Source organism: Halictus rubicundus, chromosome 7 (genome assembly GCF_050948215.1).
Source record: "Halictus rubicundus isolate RS-2024b chromosome 7, iyHalRubi1_principal, whole genome shotgun sequence".
NCBI lineage: Eukaryota > Metazoa > Arthropoda > Insecta > Hymenoptera > Halictidae > Halictus > Halictus rubicundus.
In genome coordinates this window covers 190,241-210,025 of record NC_135155.1, presented here as the reverse complement: position 1 = coordinate 210,025, position 19,785 = coordinate 190,241, and the positions used below count along the sequence as shown (strand labels likewise).

Genomic DNA, 19,785 nt, shown 5'->3' with positions numbered 1-19,785 from the left:
TTCCGGCGCCCAGCTAGCCGCTACAAATGGATCAAATATTTGGCACGAATATTTTTCTCCGAGGGTCAGTTTTTTCGGAGTTGTCAAGGTCATCGATGTTTGTTTATACATAACTACATTTTTATTTTATTGCATCGAGTAACTGATGGAAAAATACATTCAGATATGTATAATGACATGACCTTGATCCTCGAAGATTGGCGTTCCTTTGCGCGGACCATCTCTTTCGGCTATTGTGATGCAAAAATATTTGTTGCGTAATGTGTATATCATCAATAGACCAAATATCTGGCAAGAATATTTTTTTCCTAAGGTCATATTTTCGGAGTTATCAAGGTCATCCATGTTTTTTGATACATAACTACATTTTTATTTTATTGCATCGAGTAACTGATCGAAAAATGCATTCAGATATGTATAATAACATGACCTTGAGCTTGATCTGAAGGTAAAACTTCAATTTTCGAAGATCAAGGTCTTTCAAGGTCATGTTATTATACATATCTGAATGTATTTTTCGATCAGTTACCCGATGCAATAAAATAAAAATGTAGTTGTATATTGTAGGTATGGGGCCTACTATCCAGGTAAAAGAACTAGGCTCGTGTATGTTGGCAAAGGAACTTTATTGGTATCTGCACGTGGCGGCAGACTCAGTGAGACTGGTGCCTAGGGAGGACGCCGAGCGTGTCTCGGGGAAAATCCCTAGACACCTAGAGTCGTGCTCCTACGTATTGGCGCCCGCTGCGTCGCCTAGCGGATGCACTAGGGAGTCAACGATACTCCCTACACCACCCCCCTCGCCAGTAATGGCGGGTGAGACGCAGACTGACATGCCAATTCTGCTCTTTGGTTATAACTATAATATCGCGCTATATATATAAAAACAAAATATAAACATATATACATAACTCCACGGTGCTATAACTACGAAATATATGCAAACGACTAATTAAACTTTGCAGGAACACGAACTTAGATGTAAACATGATATTTATCGGTAAACAGGAAAATTGCTCTGTCTTTGGGAGGCTCTAGCTGGTATTGTACATGATGGTTCGGTACCACTAGTTCTCGCTGACCAGAAATGCTGGCTTAAGCCTGTCCTTGCTAACGTTTACGTCGCGTTGTCCTATTCTAAGTACAAAGTTCTTGTCACTAAGGCTTAAAACTAAATATGGTCCCTCGTACGGTGGTTGTAGCGGTTTTTTAACCGCGTCGCGACGCACCAACACGTGCGATGCCGTGTCGAGGTCTTTGAACACGAACACCCGTCGATGACCGTGGTGCGCCTTCGGAGCCGGCTTAAGCGACCTCATGTGGTCTCGCAGCTGCTCCACGAAGACGGATAGCCCCACCTGGTCGTTGCCCGCAATCAGGTCGCCGGGTAGACGCAGAGTCTCCCCGTATACCACTTCTGCTGGTGTCGTCCCGCTGTCCTCTTTGACTGCTGCCCGGATGCCGAGCAGGACTGCCGGAAGCGCCTCCGACCAGGTTTCCTCCTGGCGGCACATGACGGCCGCTTTCAGCTGCCGATGAAGACGTTCCACGGCCCCGTTGGCCTGTGGGTGGTAAGCTGTCGTTCGATGGTGTTCCGCTTCCAGCGCTCGTGCCCATGTCTTGAATAGCACGGACTCGAACTGCCGACCCAGGTCCATCGTTATCCTCAGTGGAACGCTGTAGCGCGAAATCCAGCCCGCGAACAGCGTTCGCGCGACGGTCTCCCCGCCGATGTCAGCCACTGGAAACGCCTCCGGCCATCGGGAGAAGCGGTCGATGGCGGTCACGCAGTGCGTGTAGCCCCTGGAATGCGGCAGTGGTCCAACGATGTCCACGTGAATGTGGTCGAAACGCGCGGTGGGAGCTGTGAACTCCCCGACCGGCGTCGACACGTGTCGTGAAATCTTCGCCCGTTGGCACTGCATGCACGTCTGCGCCCAGGTGCGGCAATCCTTCTTGACGGACGGCCAGACGAAGCGCTGCGTGACCAGCCTCACGGTTGCCTTGGGTCCGGCGTGTGCCAGACCGTGTAGGCTGTTAAAGATGGCTCTGCGAAAAGCTGCCGGCACGAGTGGGCGTGCCTGGCCGGTGGAAATGTCGCAGTACACGTCCATGCTGGGCTGCTGGAGGCGGATCTTCTTGATGACCAGGCCTCGGGGATCTGCCCTCAACTGCTGCAGCTCGGCGTCCGAACCTTGCGCGTCAGCGAGCTCGTGAAAATCCACCGGTGCAACCACTTCCTCGATGCGCGATAGAGCATCGGCGGTGGTGTTCTCTGCGCCCTTGACGTGCTGCACATCTGTGGTGAATTGTGCGATGTAGTTCAGGTAGCGGAACTGAATCGGTGTGCATTTCTCCGGCTTCTGGCTGAGGGCAAAGGTCAGCGGCTTGTGGTCAGTGAAAATGGTGAAATTCCTGCCTTCCACCGCGTGGCGGAAATATTTCACCGCCGCGTACATTGCCAGCAGCTCTCGGTCGTACGCGCTGTAGTTCCGCTGCGCCGGGTTCAGCTTCCTAGAAAAGAAAGCAAGCGGTTCCCAGGTACCTTGCCGGAACTGCTGCAGCACTGCTCCCAACGCGATGTCTGAGGCATCCACCATCATGGCCAGTTTGGCCTTGGCTGACGGATGCACCAGTGTGGTTGCAGCTGCCAAAGCCGCCTTCGTCCACGTGAACGCCGAGTCTGCCTCCGGTGTCCACTCAACGAGCTCGCTCTTCTTGCCTGATGACAGGCAAGCCACGAGTGGAGCTTGAATGTTCGCCGTCCCAGGGATGCATCGCCGGTAAAAGTTTACCATGCCCAGAAACCTGCTGAGTTCGGCTTGGTTTACCGACTTGGGGTAACGAGTGATGGCCTCCACCTTATCGGCCAACGGGCAAATCCCTGTTTTGCCGACCGTGAACCCGAGGAAAGGCACCTCCGGGACGCTAAATTCGCACTTTGCCGAATTTATCACTACCCCGAACTTGGCGAACCTCTGGAACAATTGTTCCAAGTGTCCGAGGTGTTGCTCTTTTGAGTCCGACGCCACCAGCACATCGTCAATGTAAACGTACACAAAGTCTAACCCGCGCACTACCTCGTCCATAAAACGTTGGAACGTTTGCGCGGCGTTACGCAGTCCAAAAGTCATCACCGGGAATTCGAATAACCCGAACGGCGTAGTGATCGCGGTCTTATGAATGTCTGCTTCCGCGACCGGGATCTGTTGGTACGCGCGCACTAGGTCTATTTTCGAAAATACAGTTTTCCCGTGTAGACTCTGCGCGAAGTCTTGAATGTGCGGCACTGGGTACGCGTCGGGTACCGTCCTAGCGTTCAACGCGCGATAGTCCCCGCACGGACGCCACTCACTATTCTTTTTGGGCACCAGGTGTAACGGCGATGCCCAGGCACTTTTTGACGGACGAGTGATGCCCTGTTGCAGCATGTACTCGAATTCCCGCTTCGCCGCCTTCAGCCGGTCCGTCGTGAGACGCCGCGGTCGCTGCGATACGGGAGGTCCCGGTGTCGTCACGATGTGATGCTTCACATCGTGTTTCACCGCACTGCCACACACTGAGGGACGCGTAATACCCTGGAATTGTTTTAACAGCGCGTATACCACACTGTCCCGCACTGGTGCCACGCATTGAGCCGATTCGACCGTGCCGGTCGGTATTGTTCCGGTTACCGATAGGCCGGTGATTTTGTCGATCAACCGACGGTCCTGAGGGAGGCGCTCAGTTGCGCACAATACGATTGCGCACGTACACATTGCGCACATATCTTTTGGACACAGTATGATTGGACACAAGAAGAATCGGAAACGTTTCAATTGCGCACACGAAAAATCGGACACATCTCAATTGCGCACAAATAGAATTGGAAACATATTTATTACGCACAGATAAAACTGGACACAAGCGAATTGCGAACAAATAGAAATGCGCCCACTAATTTTAGACAGTGATGGAAATGCGGCCAACTCGTAATTAATTTCGGGTTATGTGCGCTTGATGTTAAGTGTCAAATCCATGTTTAGGATTTCCTGTGATGAATCTGTAAAATTAACCGAAACTAATTAATATTTGAAGTGTTAAAATGAATGGTTTTTAGAGTCTGTAGTAAATGTTAGGATATAATGATTTTACTCGAAATATGATATCGATGAAGTCTATATTAAAATATAAAGTTTATGAAAGAAGAGAATATAATATATCCCACAGAATGCATGAATTATTCAATTTTTGAAATTAATCTGATTGTGAATTAAAATAGTGACAACGAAGAGCGAAGAACTGCAAAATTATACAAATGTGTAGAATTGCTTTCAAGGCTCCCGAATAATTCTGTGTAAAAAAGACAATTTAGATAAGTATATTCTGCTTATAAAACATAATCATTTTTGTAAGGAATGAATACGAAACTTTGTGATTTTTCAAATTTATCTTTTACATGTGGTGTACGAAGCAGAACTATTAGCGGAATTATTTTCATTTCAACTTGGACAGATCATGATTATTGCGGGAAAATGTTTTAACGGTGAGTATTATGTAACTTGTGATCTTGAAAAGTATTATATTCTCAAATAAAAAGCATTAATAACTTAATTATATGTTACGTACATGATCGTGCTTTTTACAATTTGTTTTAAAACTGTTAATCACCATGTAATGTCACGGCAGCTTTTAGAATGATAAATGTAAACGGAGATTGAATTTCCCCAAACAGATGTACGTGCTTTTTTATAGACACATAATCACTTTTCTTATTCATTTTAACTACATAATATACAGTGAAAAGTGAACCTTGCGTTTGAGCTTTAATTCATGTATGTAGGATCGATTTTATCGAGGGTGACGGAAATGAAGAGACGGTTAGGTTATAACAACTAACGATTTAATAAATAACATACGAAATACAACAAACGACGTGACAACGTGCTGCATTCGACCGTTACAACGTATATCCTAAAAAAAACAATCGCCACGCCACGCCGCCGCGATCGCTCATTCCCGCGTGAAACAAAACATCACGCCACCTTTCTCCCGCATTCGTTAAATTGCGGGCGGAACCACCGTGACGCCATCTTTCCCTTGATCTGGGAAATCACATTCGCGCCCGACCGTAGTCGCAGACTCCCGACTAACCTATCCCTCATTCGGCCATTCCTGCTTCATCCTCTTCGTTCCCCGAAGAGGTCCTTCCATACGGCTTCATGAAATCTGCTGACGTAGAAGTGAGACGAGGACCTTCTCCGTCTCCCATGCGAACAACTTCGTACCTGTCATTCCGCTTCGTTTTCGTTACTTTATAGGGCCCCAAGAATTTCGCCTTTATTTTAAGACCGGGCCCAAACTGTGTCCTTTTAATGGCAACCAAATCGCCCTCTCTGTACATTGTCGCTGCCTTGCTGTTTTTTCTGTGACTCCTTCGATTCTCCTCTTGTATTTTAGTTATATTTTCCTTCGCCATCTCCCGTAACTTGTCCCGCTCTTCATTGTATAGCTCTGTTGCTTCCTGTTGAATCAGCTCAAGAATTTTGAAGTCTTCCTGCTGTTTCATTTTTACTCCAAACATTACTTCGAACGGGGACATCCCTACGCTACGTTGGTAAGTGCTGTTAATACTGCGCTGCACCTTGTCTACATACCGATACCATCTGTCCGGATTATCCAATGACAATTTAGTCAATACCGGTATTATAATTCGGTTCATTCTCTCGACCTGTCCGTTTCCTCGCGGCACTCCTGCGGTGATGAGTATGTGCTCGATATTTTCCCCGGTGCAATACTCACGGAATTCATTCGATGTAAATGCAGTCCCTCTATCTGAAATTATCCGAGTTGGGTTTCCAAAGGTCTTCTGCTGCAGACCCAACTTGTCCAGTACTTCCGTTGTTCTTACCGTCTTGGTGGGATATATCCATACAAACTTGGAGAATGCATCTACGACTACGAAAATGTACTTATACGATTTACCTGTAGTCGTCATTGGTCCCATATGATCTACGTGGTACGTTGACAATGGTACATCTCCTTTAGGTATTGGTTTTAATTCTCCCTCTACCTTTCCTTTCTTCTTTTCTGCTAATATACAGGGTATGCAACACTTCACGTACCTCTCCAGTTTCTCCGTCAATTTCGGTATATAAAATTCTTCGATAATTTTCTCAGCCATCTTCTTTACTCCGAAATGCCCATTCTCGTGCTCCCTCCTGATGACCTCATTGTACATAGAAGCTGGTAGGACCATAACTCTCTTATCTCCAACTTGTTTCATCACGAGATTATTTTCCAGGACGTAGTCTTCATAGGGTTCGCTTTGTAGCACCTGCTTTATCGCTCGGATTCGGTCATCTTCCTCTTGCCTCGCACGCAACGTATTCATTAATCTGTCCTCGATCACGCGAACGGGGTACCTACTTAACGCATCGACGTGACGCAACTGAGATCCCGATCGGTGCTCGACTTCGTAATCGAACTCCTGTAATGTCAACGCCCATCTCGCGACCTTAGGTGCTATATCCTGTTTATACAACGTTTTTTTCAACGCCTCACAATCGGTAACTAATTTAAATTTTACTCCTAACAAATACACCCTAAACTTTTGCACCGCTCTTACAACCGCCAATAATTCGAGTTCGTACGAATGATAATTCTTTTCGGCATCGGAAGTTTTCCTACTCATGTAATGCACTGGATGCAACATTTTTTCTCCTACATCTTTCTGCAGCAGCACCGCGCCATATCCCTCTTTACTCGCGTCTGTATGTAATTCGGTCTCCGCCGTCGGACTGTAAATACGCAACACCGGCCCGCTCGATAACGCACTCTTTAACGTATCGAATGATCTTTGTTGATCCGTCCCAAACCGAAATTTTGCTTCATTCTTTAATAGTTCCGATAGCGGACGGGCCAGTTTAGCATAATCACGAATAAATTTTCTAAAATAACCCGTTAAGCCTAAGAAACTCTGCACTTGTTTTCTATTTCTCGGCGTCGGAAAATGTTGTACCGCTTTCGTCTTCAGAGGCGAGGGATATACGCATCCGCCCTCAAGTTCATGACCTAGGTATTCTACACGCGTCTGCATAAACTTAGATTTCGACCAGTTAATTTCTAACCCGTTTCTCGCCGCAATTTTTAACACTTCTACTAACTTCTCGTACGCGTCTTCTCCGGTTTTCCCTGGAATTATTATATCGTCGACGTATATAATAACGCTTTTATTCCGAATTAACTCCTTATAAATTTCGGTTATAAAACGCGTAAAACTAGCTGGGCTATTCGACAGACCAAACGGAGTCTTCGCGAACTCATACTGCCCACTCGGGGTCACAAACGCCGTGTATTTCCGACTATTTTTCTCTACCGGTACATGTAAAAACCCGCTCTTTAAATCTATCAACGAGAACACTCGCGCTTCGGCTAAGGAATCTATACTGTCTTGTATAAGAGGCATGGGAAATCTATCGCGCAGCATTTGTCTGTTTATTTTTCTATAATCTATACACACCCGGTATTCCCCATTCTTTTTCGGCACAATCACCACTGGACTCGAAAATTCGCTGGTGCTGGGGTATATTATGCCCTTCTCCAGCCACTCACCTATCTGTTTGTCTAACACCGCTTTCTCTCTTGGAGCCAGCCGCCTCGGACGATGACTAATCGGCTCCTCACTGCGCAACACGATCTTTGTCTCTACCGACGTATTCGTATTTCTCGCTGGCTGATAATTCGTAACTAACACGTTTATTCTCTCGCGGCATTTTTGAGACACGTCTAATTCACTCTCTTCCACGTAATTAATTTGCATCAGCTTCCCTACTTCGTTTCTTACGTCGTCCGATACGACATCATTCGTTCTGTCACACTCGCACGTCTCTTTCAATCCCGAAACCGCGATATTCACCGGTCTTATGGTAATCTCACCGCCGCGAATGTACACTTCTACCTGCGCTAAAAAATTTCGCCCCAAAATGACTTCGGACGTCATCGCTTCCGACGGTACTACTAAAATTTCGGTATTATATTCCGTTCCATCTACACTTAAATTCGCGTCGAACCGACCCACCGGTATTGTTTGCAAATTCCCGAAGCCCGTCAACACTCGACGCGTTGCACATAACTTCGCACTTGCAATCTTTTTAAAAACATCTTCTCGAATCAAATTTACGTCACTGCCCGTGTCTATTAACGCGTAGCACATAACGTTATTGATTGTTACGACCGCGAGTTTATCGTCCGCACTTCGCACACAATTCACTGACTTCCGCTGCTCTTCTTCACTCCTTTTCGGGCATGCCTTCGAGATATGTCCAAATTCATTGCAGCCGAAACACTTCGGGCCTTTGTCTTTATTCGGGCATTCCTTCACTGCATGTTCCGTCGATCCGCACGCGTAGCAGTGTGACTTTGTTTTGTCCTTCGACGCTGCCTTACTTGTTACCCTTCTTTCGTCTTTCTTCGACTCTTCTTTCCTCGTCACTCCCTTTTTCCGGTCGGTTCTTTCTCTCAACCGGTCATATACCTCCAGATTTTTCTTTAATGCTCGTAAACTTCTAGCACTATACAGAATTGCTTTATTTGACTCGTTGTTATCCGGTATACCGTCAACTATATGCTGTATAAGAGCATCTTCCTCGATGTCTCCTTGCTCCGCTATCTCTTGCATTTCATAAATGTATTGCCGACTGGTCTCACTGGGTAATTTCTTTCGCCGATACAGCTGGGCGTGCACTTCCGCGTTGTTTTTCCGAACATGGAATTCACGGATTAGACAACGTTTCAATTTTTCCCACGACGTGATTCCCTTTTCAAACGTCACGAATTTTTTTGCTGATCCTTGCAACATTTTTTTGCCATATATAAAACTCTGTATGCTATCCCAGCCTAATAACTCGCTTGTATCTTCGAAATTCGATATCCACTTTTTAACCTGTCGTTTATCGTCTCCAGTGAAATAGCAAAGACTACCCTCTACGTCTTTGATGGTAAATTTGCTTTCCTTTCGCTTCCGGTTCCTCTTCCTGTTCCTCTGTTCTCCGTCTTCCTCTTCCTCACTGCTTTCCTCGTCAACCTCCGTGGTCTCATCTTCATCTTCGGTTTCTTTTTTCGTATCATCTTGCATGGCTACTAACAATCGCGTACGCAATTCCCATTTCTTCCCCACCAATGACAAACCGCGGGCTTTCAATTCTCTTTTCAATTGGTCTACCTTCATTTCGTATATCGTTTCCTCGTCCAGCTTCTCACTCTGTTTTTCCTTCTTGTCAGCCTCATCTCCGCCTTTCGTATCGTTGTCTGTACTCTTTCCTGGTGTTGGATTCATGGTTCTTCCTCGTATATTGCTCGACCGTTCTTTCACGAGATTTACAACTTAAATAGGCACAACTTATCGGCACGTGGTCAACTTTCCACCGCACCGTACAACCGTAAAACCTGATCGTCTCACTCGCGAACCGAACGACCGCCGTGCGACGTTACGCCACGTTCTCTAACCCCCGTACAAACTTCGCGATCCGTCTCAATCTCTCGATCCCGGACGAGCCACCAATTGTAGGATCGATTTTATCGAGGGTGACGGAAATGAAGAGACGGTTAGGTTATGACAACTAACGATTTAATAAAAAAAATACGAAATACAACAAACGACGTGACAACGTGCTGCATTCGACCGTTACAACGTATATCCTAAAAAAAACAATCGCCACGCCACGCCGCCGCGATCGCTCATTCCCGCGTGAAACAAAACATCACGCCACCTTTCTCCCGCATTCGTTAAATTGCGGGCGGAACCACCGTGACGCCATCTTTCCCTTGATCTGGGAAATCACATTCGCGCCCGACCGTAGTCGCAGACTCCCGACTAACCTATCCCTCATGTATTTTAAATTGCCATCACTGCTCCGGAATTTGTCCGCTTCAATGTATGAAGTAAGTAAAGAAAAGATTAAGTAAGCAGTGCTGCGTAGAATTCAAATATACTTGAAATATTATAATATGTAAATAGTTTAAGACTCTATAACAATAAAAAGTGGGAACTTAGTAAACTCGACTCTAAACAGTTCTGTATTTATTTCATTTTATGTTTTGTAAAGGCTTTTTTATTGATAAGTACTTGTTTAGAAAGTATACAATAATTTTCTAGTCACAGAGGCTACATTTTTTACCATTTATTAGATAAACTCAAAGTGTCTTATGATATACACTAATTTTACTGTGCACTAGTTTCTATTATGTGACATACGTAGTATGTCACAATAAAAAAATGGTTCAGGTAAATGTTATTCAGTTTGATGAGAGTTATCACAATAATGTAAATTGATACCGCTTTCCATTTAAAAAACTTTAAGAGTCAAAATAATTTGTTGTGTATTAAGAGATTAGCCTCTATGGACTAATTAATTTAATAGAAAGATTCTCAGTAAACAACTTGTAACTCTTTATTTGGCAAACTCTGCATATTTAATTAATATTGGGTTATTCGGAAAGTAATTTCGTTTTTTGGGTAAATATTTGAGAAAACCCTATTTCGCAAACAAATAGTTATTGAGATACAAGCTGAAAAAGTTTTTGCAGAATTTGACTTTGTGGTGTTATACGTATAGACAAAAATAATCAAGATAAAATGTTCCACATTCTTTTTCAGCGTATATCTCAATAACTACTTGTTTGCGACATATAATTCCTTTCAAACTTTTTCTCTTCTCGATGAGTAGGATATGTTGATGTAAACAAATGTTTAACAACAATGTTCTTTGTTATAACTAATTTTACGGCAAGTTTCTATATCATCGATAATATCATAAAGAAAAGAATAAACGAAACCAAACCAAAACCAAGTATATCTTCATTTTTATGTTTTTCACAAGCATTTGTTTAGTCAGCGACCATCATTTGTTATTTTACATGGACGCAATTTTACGCACGCAACGCGTAGCTAACAAATATCACAATATATTGTTTGAATCAATTATTCAAGGTAATTATCGTATTTCTATATTCATTTCTATAAAATGTGTAATCTTAACTTTACCATGTCGTTAATGTTTTACCACTTTTTTTTACATTTGTTTAATTGTGGCTGTTCAAAATTCATTGTATAGACGATAATATTTTGTTTTCTGAAACTACGTATATTGTTAATAGATGGAAAAAATCGCAGGGAAAGCGAAAGGGACTTTTATTTATGTACACAACGATTATGCTTACAATAAAGATAGTCGCAGTGAAAACATTTATCGGTGCAACACTCGACGAACTACACGATGTTGTGGGGCTGCAATGACTCTTAGCGATGGTTATGTTACTTTACTAAAACCCCACAAACATTCTAAATTGTTTCATACAATCCAGCGGGAGAAAATGAAGAGTGATATGCTTCAACTATGTCGGGAGACATTAATCCCATTAAAAAAGATATTCGATGACATCTGTAGAGAGTAATTATTGTCCCATATTTTTTAAAGAAAGTTTGAACAATATGAAATAGATTAAAAATATATATTAACAAACTAAAAAAATTTTTTTGTCTAGGTATCCTATTGCTGCAAGCACATTATCGTATAACAGTATAAAAGCTGTACTTTTCCGAGAAAGACAAAAAAGCTACCCACAAGTTGCACCTAATTTAATCGCGATAAGTGACTGCATTGAGATTCATTCTTTCATGGATAACATTACTAAAATAGTAATAAAGGATGAAGAGGGTAAAGTAGCAATTTTATTCACTACTGGCACACTTTTGAAGGTTCTTGATACCTCCCACTGTATCTATGCTGATGGTACTTTTTCCGTAAGTAGTATGCAAGTTATAAAGTAAAGTAAAATATATAGGGTGTAACAGAACATATGAGAATGACCTCAGGAACTGTGATTATACTATACCTAAAAACAGTGAAAAATATTCATATAAATGAATGTTCTTTCTGTCTTTAATTGTGAGATAAAACGAATTTTCTGTTTTAATTTTGTGACGCAAAAAATGTCTCTTTGAGAATGATCCACATAAGGATCGAAACATCGAGAAACATGTTTAATTAATTACACATTTGCTGTTTTTCTATAAATGATCGAACCTTGCGCCGAAATCATAAAATTTATTATATACTTATGAGATATATCGGTTTACTGCAGTGTACGGACAGAGTTTGCTCTTTTTACAAAATTCGTTACATCTCTTAAACAAAGATAGATCAAGCATATGTTTATATGAATTTTTTCATTGATTAAGATGTACAATCAGCTTCTGAAGTGGATTGCACATATTCTGTTACATCTTGTACAATTTATGTGTGTATAGACACATAAGACAATACACACAACATTATATCAGCGTGTAAAGTGTGTATACATATTATTATTAATATATAAGGTATTTCTATGATTTTGTCCACTTTAATATCGTTGTTGTTTTTTGCAAATTCAAAAAGTTTATTAGACTGAAGTAGCTTGGAAAAAAATTTGCAAAGTTTGCAAAAGTTTGAAAATTCATGATAATTTAAAGGAGGCTATCAAGAAATACTTCATATGACCTCTATCACTCTCAAGACGAAGAAAATATTTCTATAGAGGTTTACTTTATTAATTATGTTCTAAGTCAAGAATTTTTCGAGCGACTGCTGACTATAGATGTAGTGTCCTCACTTCCAGCACGGTATTTCATTACCGTGAACTGTCGCCACTTGGACAGGCAAGGACCGTTTCTTGTAAAATAACAAAGACATTGGTAAGACAAGAAAATATTAAATTTATTAGTTTCCTTCAAATTATTATGAATTGTTTGGTCATTTCAAGATCAACAAACGTGTTTAAAATCCATTTTTATTAGCTACAATAGTAAAAATGTGTCGCTGTTATAAAAAAATTGTCGATGAACTTTGAAACATGAAAAAAATTTTCTTGACAGAAAAACATGAAAATGAAAACAACTATTTTTTTGTACATTTTTTAATCTGTAAAAGTAATGAAGACATTAAAATAGATAAGATAAACGAAATACCTGGTATTCATTGTAATATGTAGTACAGAGACATAATACTGAATGTATACATTATGTATGAACGGATTATATAATAAGTGGACTGTTTTTAATTTCTCAGAAGGAACATAAAATGTTAAAAAAAATGTTCTTCCGAAAGGTGTTTGATATGAAGGGGGACATAATGTGATACATGTGATGTGTGTGTGTTTTCTTTTACGTACATATATTATATCTCTTATATATATTATATTTTATTTCTATTCAATTCTACACAATTTGTATTTTATTTCCATTCAAGATTTTACCTTCTAAACCACCAATTGCACAACTTTATATTATTCACATTGTATACATGGATACTGTAAGTATAATATGCATTATTAAAGTATGTTATTTTAGTTTTTATACTATAATTGTATAATGTGTATAGGCAATATTAGGAAAATTGTATTTTGACTATAAAGGGTAACGAAAGAATTTATTCCTGAATCACGAGTAACGATATTATTTGAAGAAAAATTATTTATTAGTAACGAATAAATCTGTATCGTAATAAATAAATTCTATCTTTTGTCATTCGAAATTTTTACGTTTGTTTTAAATATCCCATTGTAACATTATTTATTTTGTTATTTTACTACAAGCATAAAAGTGAATACAATTTTTATTCGTTCCCTTTAATACATGTTAACTGCCCTATGATCAGGGTAAAAATGCACATCGTATTGATAGTAATACCAAATTTTAGAGCTTGTATTATACTTATTAAAGTTTTGCTTTCGAAGGGAGTGGGTACAATATTTATATTGTGCGAAACATTAACAAAAGCTATGTATATAGCAATATGGAGGAAGATAAAAGAATTAGCTACAATGCTTCATAAGAATTTGAAGTTTACGATGACTGACTATGAAACTGCAGCAATGATTGCATTGGAGCAGCAGTTTCCATCGAGCAGTGTAAAAGGCTGCTGGTTCCACTATAATCAGGTTTATATAATTTTATAGGGAATAAAGTTTCTGTCCATAAAAAGATATAATTTTAAACTAATTGTACGTTTTATAGGCTTTATTACGAAAATGGCGCCATTTAGGTCTCACAGATGCACCAACTAAAGTATTGTCAATGGCAATGACTTTAGCTTTAGCTCCTGCAGACCTCTTTGAAAAAGGTTTCACTGAAATTGAAAGAGAAGCAGCTTTTTTTACCGCTGAGCATGCTGCAATTAAAATTTTTATCGAATACATACGATCCACGTGGTGGCCAAAAGCAGAAAAAGTTTCAGTATATGATTGTCCTATGAGAACAAACAATACCACCGAGTCTTACAATAATGTTGTTTCATTGAAGCTAGGAAGAGGAAAAAAAACATATGGACATTTTTGGGTAATTCTTTCATTAATTTTATTTCGTTTATGCATTTTTATTTGTGTATAAAACAAAATTTTATAAAACGATTTCTCATCCAAGCTAAATTAACTGTAAACTTTACAGAAACTCTAAAGCAACTAATAATAGATGAAGAAATTAAAATAAGAAGACTCCATGAAGGACAATGTGTACGTCGTAAAAGCAACAAGAAAAGTGTAATAAGAGATAATAAGATTGGAACACTACAAAAACATCTTGCTAGTGGAAGGTTTGATTTTGTCCTAAATGTTATGCTTAGGTTCCTTAAACTACGTCTGATTGTTTTCTTTATAATGCTTTATAAAATACATAGATTAAAAAATATAATTACACATAAAAGATATTTACTTATTGTTTTTTAGATTAACTTTGAAAGAGTTTTTATTATCGTTTCATAAGGGTCATAAGATATTAATGTATGGAGATTGTGAAGGTAAAGTATGAAAATTGGTGTAGACAAAAATAGGGATTGTTCTAATCGCGCATTGTTTTCATAGCACATTAGTTTTTCCCAGAACCGCAATGACCTCAGTCAAAATAAGCTTCCATCCACCTTTACTTTGAACTGTTAACACATTCACGACTGGCGGTTTTATCGAGTGAGACTTTTAGCTGTGTACCGCCTATAGCTGAATATCGTAAGGTTAAGAACGTAGGTCTACGACTACGCTATCGGTATTTAGCTACAGAATTTGAAATGTCGTAGGACTACGTTACCTGTCTCGAATGTGTTAATAATTTAAGCACGCGGGACTGGTTAAAACGATGTGTAATGAGGATTCTCATAAGAAAATCATTTAATCTCATTAAGAGATGTTTAAATCTCTGATGTTGATGTTTTAATTTCTTTTATTGATTTACTGAGGTTGCAAAATTTTCAACATTTTACTTATACGTAGACATCATCTAATTAATAATGCATTAATATTAAAATAATAATCACTTTAATAAAATATATAAAATATTTTCCTTATTTATAGCGGATCATGTTTGCACTACTCCAGAACCGATTTCTGTTATAGAAAATGAAATTACTGATCAAAATCAAAGTAAGTTAATACTTAAGGCGGTAGACTCGTTTCCAGAATTGCAAGGGTGCAGGATGCGCGTTCTCATTTCTCGATAATACAAAGATGGGATTTTTCAGCAGTGAAAAGTGCTAGATAAAAGATTAATCAAGGCCGCGATCGCCCTCGATAGTCCTATTTTTACGTTTATGAGGCGTAATTTGCATTATTCGGCAAGCATGTACCTATGAAAATAGCTATATGCGCAGTTGTATGCTTCTGAATAATGCAAATTGTCTACTGAAAACAAACTTTTTGTATTGCAATCCTGGAAAAACGACTTTACTTGATTAGAGACATATTTAAGACGTCTCAGTGCTGTCTGGGTACAGTAGAGAGACAACATTTAACCAAACTATAATAACAACCGGTAAATCTACAATCTTAATAATTATTTAAATAATTCCAGGCGCATATAAAAAATGTACGAAGAAAAGAAGCAATGAAGAATTGGAGGACAAAAGTAAAATTTATATGGACTAAATTTAGTATTGCTAGAGAAGAACTCATTTCTTACTAAATTGTTTTTTACAGATAATCTGAACGTACGTGGACATACACAATTGCTGGGCAAAAAGGCTAAATTTACAAACTTAAATACGCCACTTGTAATATTGGAAATACTCAATATTTGAGTTTTTAACACAATTTTTGGCGATTGGCCTTTTTGGGTGTACGGTACGGCTATCACTAGACAGCGGATGCGATAATTATTTACTAAGAGATCTTCAATATTTACAACGAGATTCTAATTGACTTTCACAGATGGGTCATACCACGCGAAAACGGACACATTTTGGAGTTAAATTTCGGATTTTGTTCAAATTTAAATATGGTGACTTTTTGATATATTAAAAATTGTTGATTATAGAGACATATAAGAAAACGTGTTACCCTTTTCTCATTGAATCATAAGTCTAGAATTATCATAGCTATGAAAATGAGTCTAAACATGACATCATTTGGACTATCTTCAATAAGCTTATAATTTTTATCGTAACATTACGTATCAATAAAAATTGTTCGATTACACTCGAGTTTGAACTCATTTTCATCAGGAAAAGTACCTCAATTCACTCGTAATAATTTTATGAAGGTATATTGAAAAATCTAAAAGTTTAAACTTTCAATCGTGCGTGATTCTCCATCTGCTTACATTGTATGTATACCGTTTTTTCAGTTGCTGGCTCTTCGACTTTCAGAGCTCGACGCTCGGTATTGTACACGCTTACTTGTGATGCCTTTTTTAACCAATTAGTTCGCATGTAAGTCATAAATAAAAGAATTAATATGGCTTGTTGAAACTTTGTTTCAGGTACTAAAGCTGGAGACATTGCCATACGCACAACCGTATTAGGTACATTAGTCAAACCAAGCTTGCGCCACTTTCGAAGAATAGCCTGCAATATATGTATGACAAAAAATGTAGATTTCTATAATAGACAAAATTGTAATATGTATGATAACATATAACTTCAAACAGTATCACAAACTTGACAATAATGAAACCAGCAACCATGTATATGTGCATTAGGAAATAACTCATGTAGAGTTGTAACAGCGGCTGCTTCATAATCACTCATTATGAATCTTATATTATTTGCCAATTCAGGTATTAAATTAAATATCTTTTTCCATATAGCAGCTGTTACGTATGAAGACGTTCTCCATATTCATTTCGACTAGAAATTCTAATCTCTTTTTCTGAGAACGAAAAGCGTCCCAACAGGCCCCCTTTTATTAACACAAGATACTGTATGCCTTCTTTATATCAAAATCTCTAGACACTCCCCTCTGGCATCCGTTAATTAATATTCTGATAAGAAATAGCCCGGATAACCTTCATTAACCCCTTTTTCCAAAATCTAACTGAGGCCTGCTTTTCATTAGAAATGACAAAAAATGTGACTGTGACCCTACGTGACATTAAATCTTAAACAGAGTACCCCTTTCATTTTCAAGGTATATAAACCCGTTCATTTTCATCCTCTTCGGTTAGTCGAGAAGCGGTTCAGTTGAGATTCAGAAACGGTTCCGTAACGTTATAGTAATCGTGCAGTCACGTCGCGTTACAGAGTCAAGTCTAGTGAGATCGGGTTAAAGTCCCTTTCGAATCAATTCATAACCTTATAGATTCCGTTAGTTCGGTATATATTCTATTTGGCATTCAACAATCGCCATCTAACCCCGCATTGCCAGTGCGTCAACACCGTGCAACATAGGTAAACAATTCCTCTAATTGTACATTTATTATATTCATTCGCGACACAAACAACAACACTTGTAGTAATTTCAATTCAGAATAAATTGTCTTGTTTTTTAACTCGCGTACCCTTAATTATTGCCTAAAATCCTAATATAATAATTGAACGTTCCCACACGATACAATCTAACCGCTCGGATTGTATCAATTAAATTTATATAGAAGTTACGAGGCTTACTAATACTTAAATTCAATTCAACGAAGATTTCTCCAACATAGTGGCTCCTCGATTTCGCATTGAGTGCGTCCACGAAATTATACCATCCTAGGCGGATCCCCGATTTCGCATTGGGTTCTTCCGCATCCTAGCAGCTCCCTGATTTCGCATCAGGTGCGTCCGCGCTCTTATACAACCTCCTTTCGTATCGGGTTCGCCGCGTGTTCCCTAGTGACTCCTCGATTTCGCATCGGGTGCGTGCATGAAGTTTCATCCTCCTAGTAGCTCCTCGATTTCGCATCGGGTGCGTCTGCGTTTGACACCAACCTCCCAGAGGTTCCCTGATTTCGCATCAGGTGCGTCCTCGACGTCAACTATCCTAGCGGCTCCTCGATTTCGTATCGGGTGCGTCCGCGTACCTAACTAACAATTGAAACCATATTCCTGGGGTAAAAATCCCCTCGCCGGCCTCCCGCGTCGCTCATAGCCCTGGCTCGTAACACAGCATATAGTGTAGCCGTCCGTCTTTCACATAGAACAAGTATAGTTGCAATACCCTGAAAAAAAGCAATTCTTTATGTTCGTGAAGGAGCATTAGATACAATTTAAGAAGTAAATCTAATATAAATTATGTTTTACATTATCCATGCAGCGTATATGGATGGTGTAGAGCTGCCCCATGTGAGGTTCCTTGGGTAAAACCTAAAATTACAGACGACTACTATTATTTACTATTATTATTATTATCTATTAAGTATATACACATTAAAAGTTTACTTTGAAAAGTTTGATATACTTGATATAAACATCTAAGTTAAATAGCTTCTGTAATTTATATAACATAGTATAAGTATTGTAGTTATGTAGATTTTAAGATAATTAAATCATTAAAGAAAAACATTATAAAATTTCTAAGAGTTTTATGCTACTTACTGCAAATGTTCCATCAACGAATATTTCTTTTGATTTCTTCAATCCTTCCAGCAACCCATCAGTTGTAATTATTACAGCGGTTTCGTCTTTTAATGACTTCACAAGACATACATTTAGATTTTCCAATGGTTGATAAATTTTCATCTGGCCATACAAAATTTCTAAGGATTGTGGAATTGCGGGTTTGAAATTAGCTCTCTGTCTGTACAACGTTGGCCTTAATTTTGTAAATGAACAATAAGCTGCAGCATCTGGATGTCTTTAAATAAACATTTGTATAATATTTCAATGAATTTATCGATATGTGACACTGTCAACAATTAATTTTTGTGATTTTTTAATGTGTTTTAAATACCCCCCCCCCCCCCCCACGTTCTAAAAATTTAACACAAACTAACTCCGTATGGTTGTTCTTTCCTGTGTACACCTGCTATCCCTAATCATTTCTGCAACATATTCAAAAATCTTTGAAATCGGTGAGAGTGTCACATATCGATAGGGAGATCAATATTTCTCCAAAAAAAGTTAATAAAAGAAACACATAAGAACAGTAAGCATAAACATACTTTCTACAAACATCATCAAATATTTGTTTAAATGGGATCAATGTCTCCCGACTCAGCTTTGTCATTTCTTGTATCATCAAATACCGTGTAGCAAGATATTCTTGACCAGGGTGATTATGGGATTTTATTAACGAAACAGAACCATCGCTAAGAGTCATTGCAGCCCCACAACATCGTGTAGTTCGTCGAGTGTTGCACCGATAAATGTTTTCACTGCGACTATCTTTATTGTAAGCATAATCGTTGTGTACATAAATAAAAGTCCCTTTCGCTTTCCCTGCGATTTTTTCCATCTATTAACAATATACGTAGTTTCAGAAAACAAAATATTATCGTCTATACAATGAATTTTGAACAGCCACAATTAAACAAATGTAAAAAAAAGTGGTAAAACATTAACGACATGGTAAAGTTAAGAT

The 19,785-nt window shown here is 39.3% G+C and overlaps 2 protein-coding genes and 1 long non-coding RNA gene across 3 annotated transcripts; 2 read left to right on the top strand and 1 right to left on the bottom strand.

Moving 5' to 3' along the window:
* The first annotated feature begins 4,439 nt into the window (after positions 1–4,439).
* Positions 4,440–11,793, top strand: LOC143355821 (uncharacterized). Its single transcript, XR_013082565.1, has 3 exons — positions 4,440–4,525; positions 11,137–11,429; positions 11,524–11,793. It is a non-coding gene; the product is annotated as an uncharacterized LOC143355821 (long non-coding RNA).
* A 1,649-nt stretch (positions 11,794–13,442) lies between these two features.
* On the top strand, positions 13,443–14,533 carry LOC143355575 (uncharacterized). The gene is made up of 3 exons (XM_076790503.1): positions 13,443–13,959; positions 14,036–14,356; positions 14,465–14,533. Exons 1-3 carry the CDS (start codon positions 13,669–13,671, stop codon positions 14,471–14,473), a joined length of 621 nt encoding a protein of 206 aa, XP_076646618.1. The 5' UTR covers positions 13,443–13,668; the 3' UTR covers positions 14,474–14,533.
* A 3,753-nt stretch (positions 14,534–18,286) lies between these two features.
* Positions 18,287–19,521, bottom strand: LOC143355908 (uncharacterized). Its single transcript, XM_076791091.1, has 4 exons — positions 19,367–19,521; positions 18,801–19,059; positions 18,507–18,569; positions 18,287–18,424 (listed from the first exon to the last, which is right to left on the bottom strand). The coding sequence occupies exons 1-4, from the start codon at positions 19,441–19,443 to the stop codon at positions 18,287–18,289; spliced, it is 537 nt and encodes a 178-aa protein (XP_076647206.1). The 5' UTR covers positions 19,444–19,521.
* Positions 19,522–19,785: the final 264 nt, after the last annotated feature.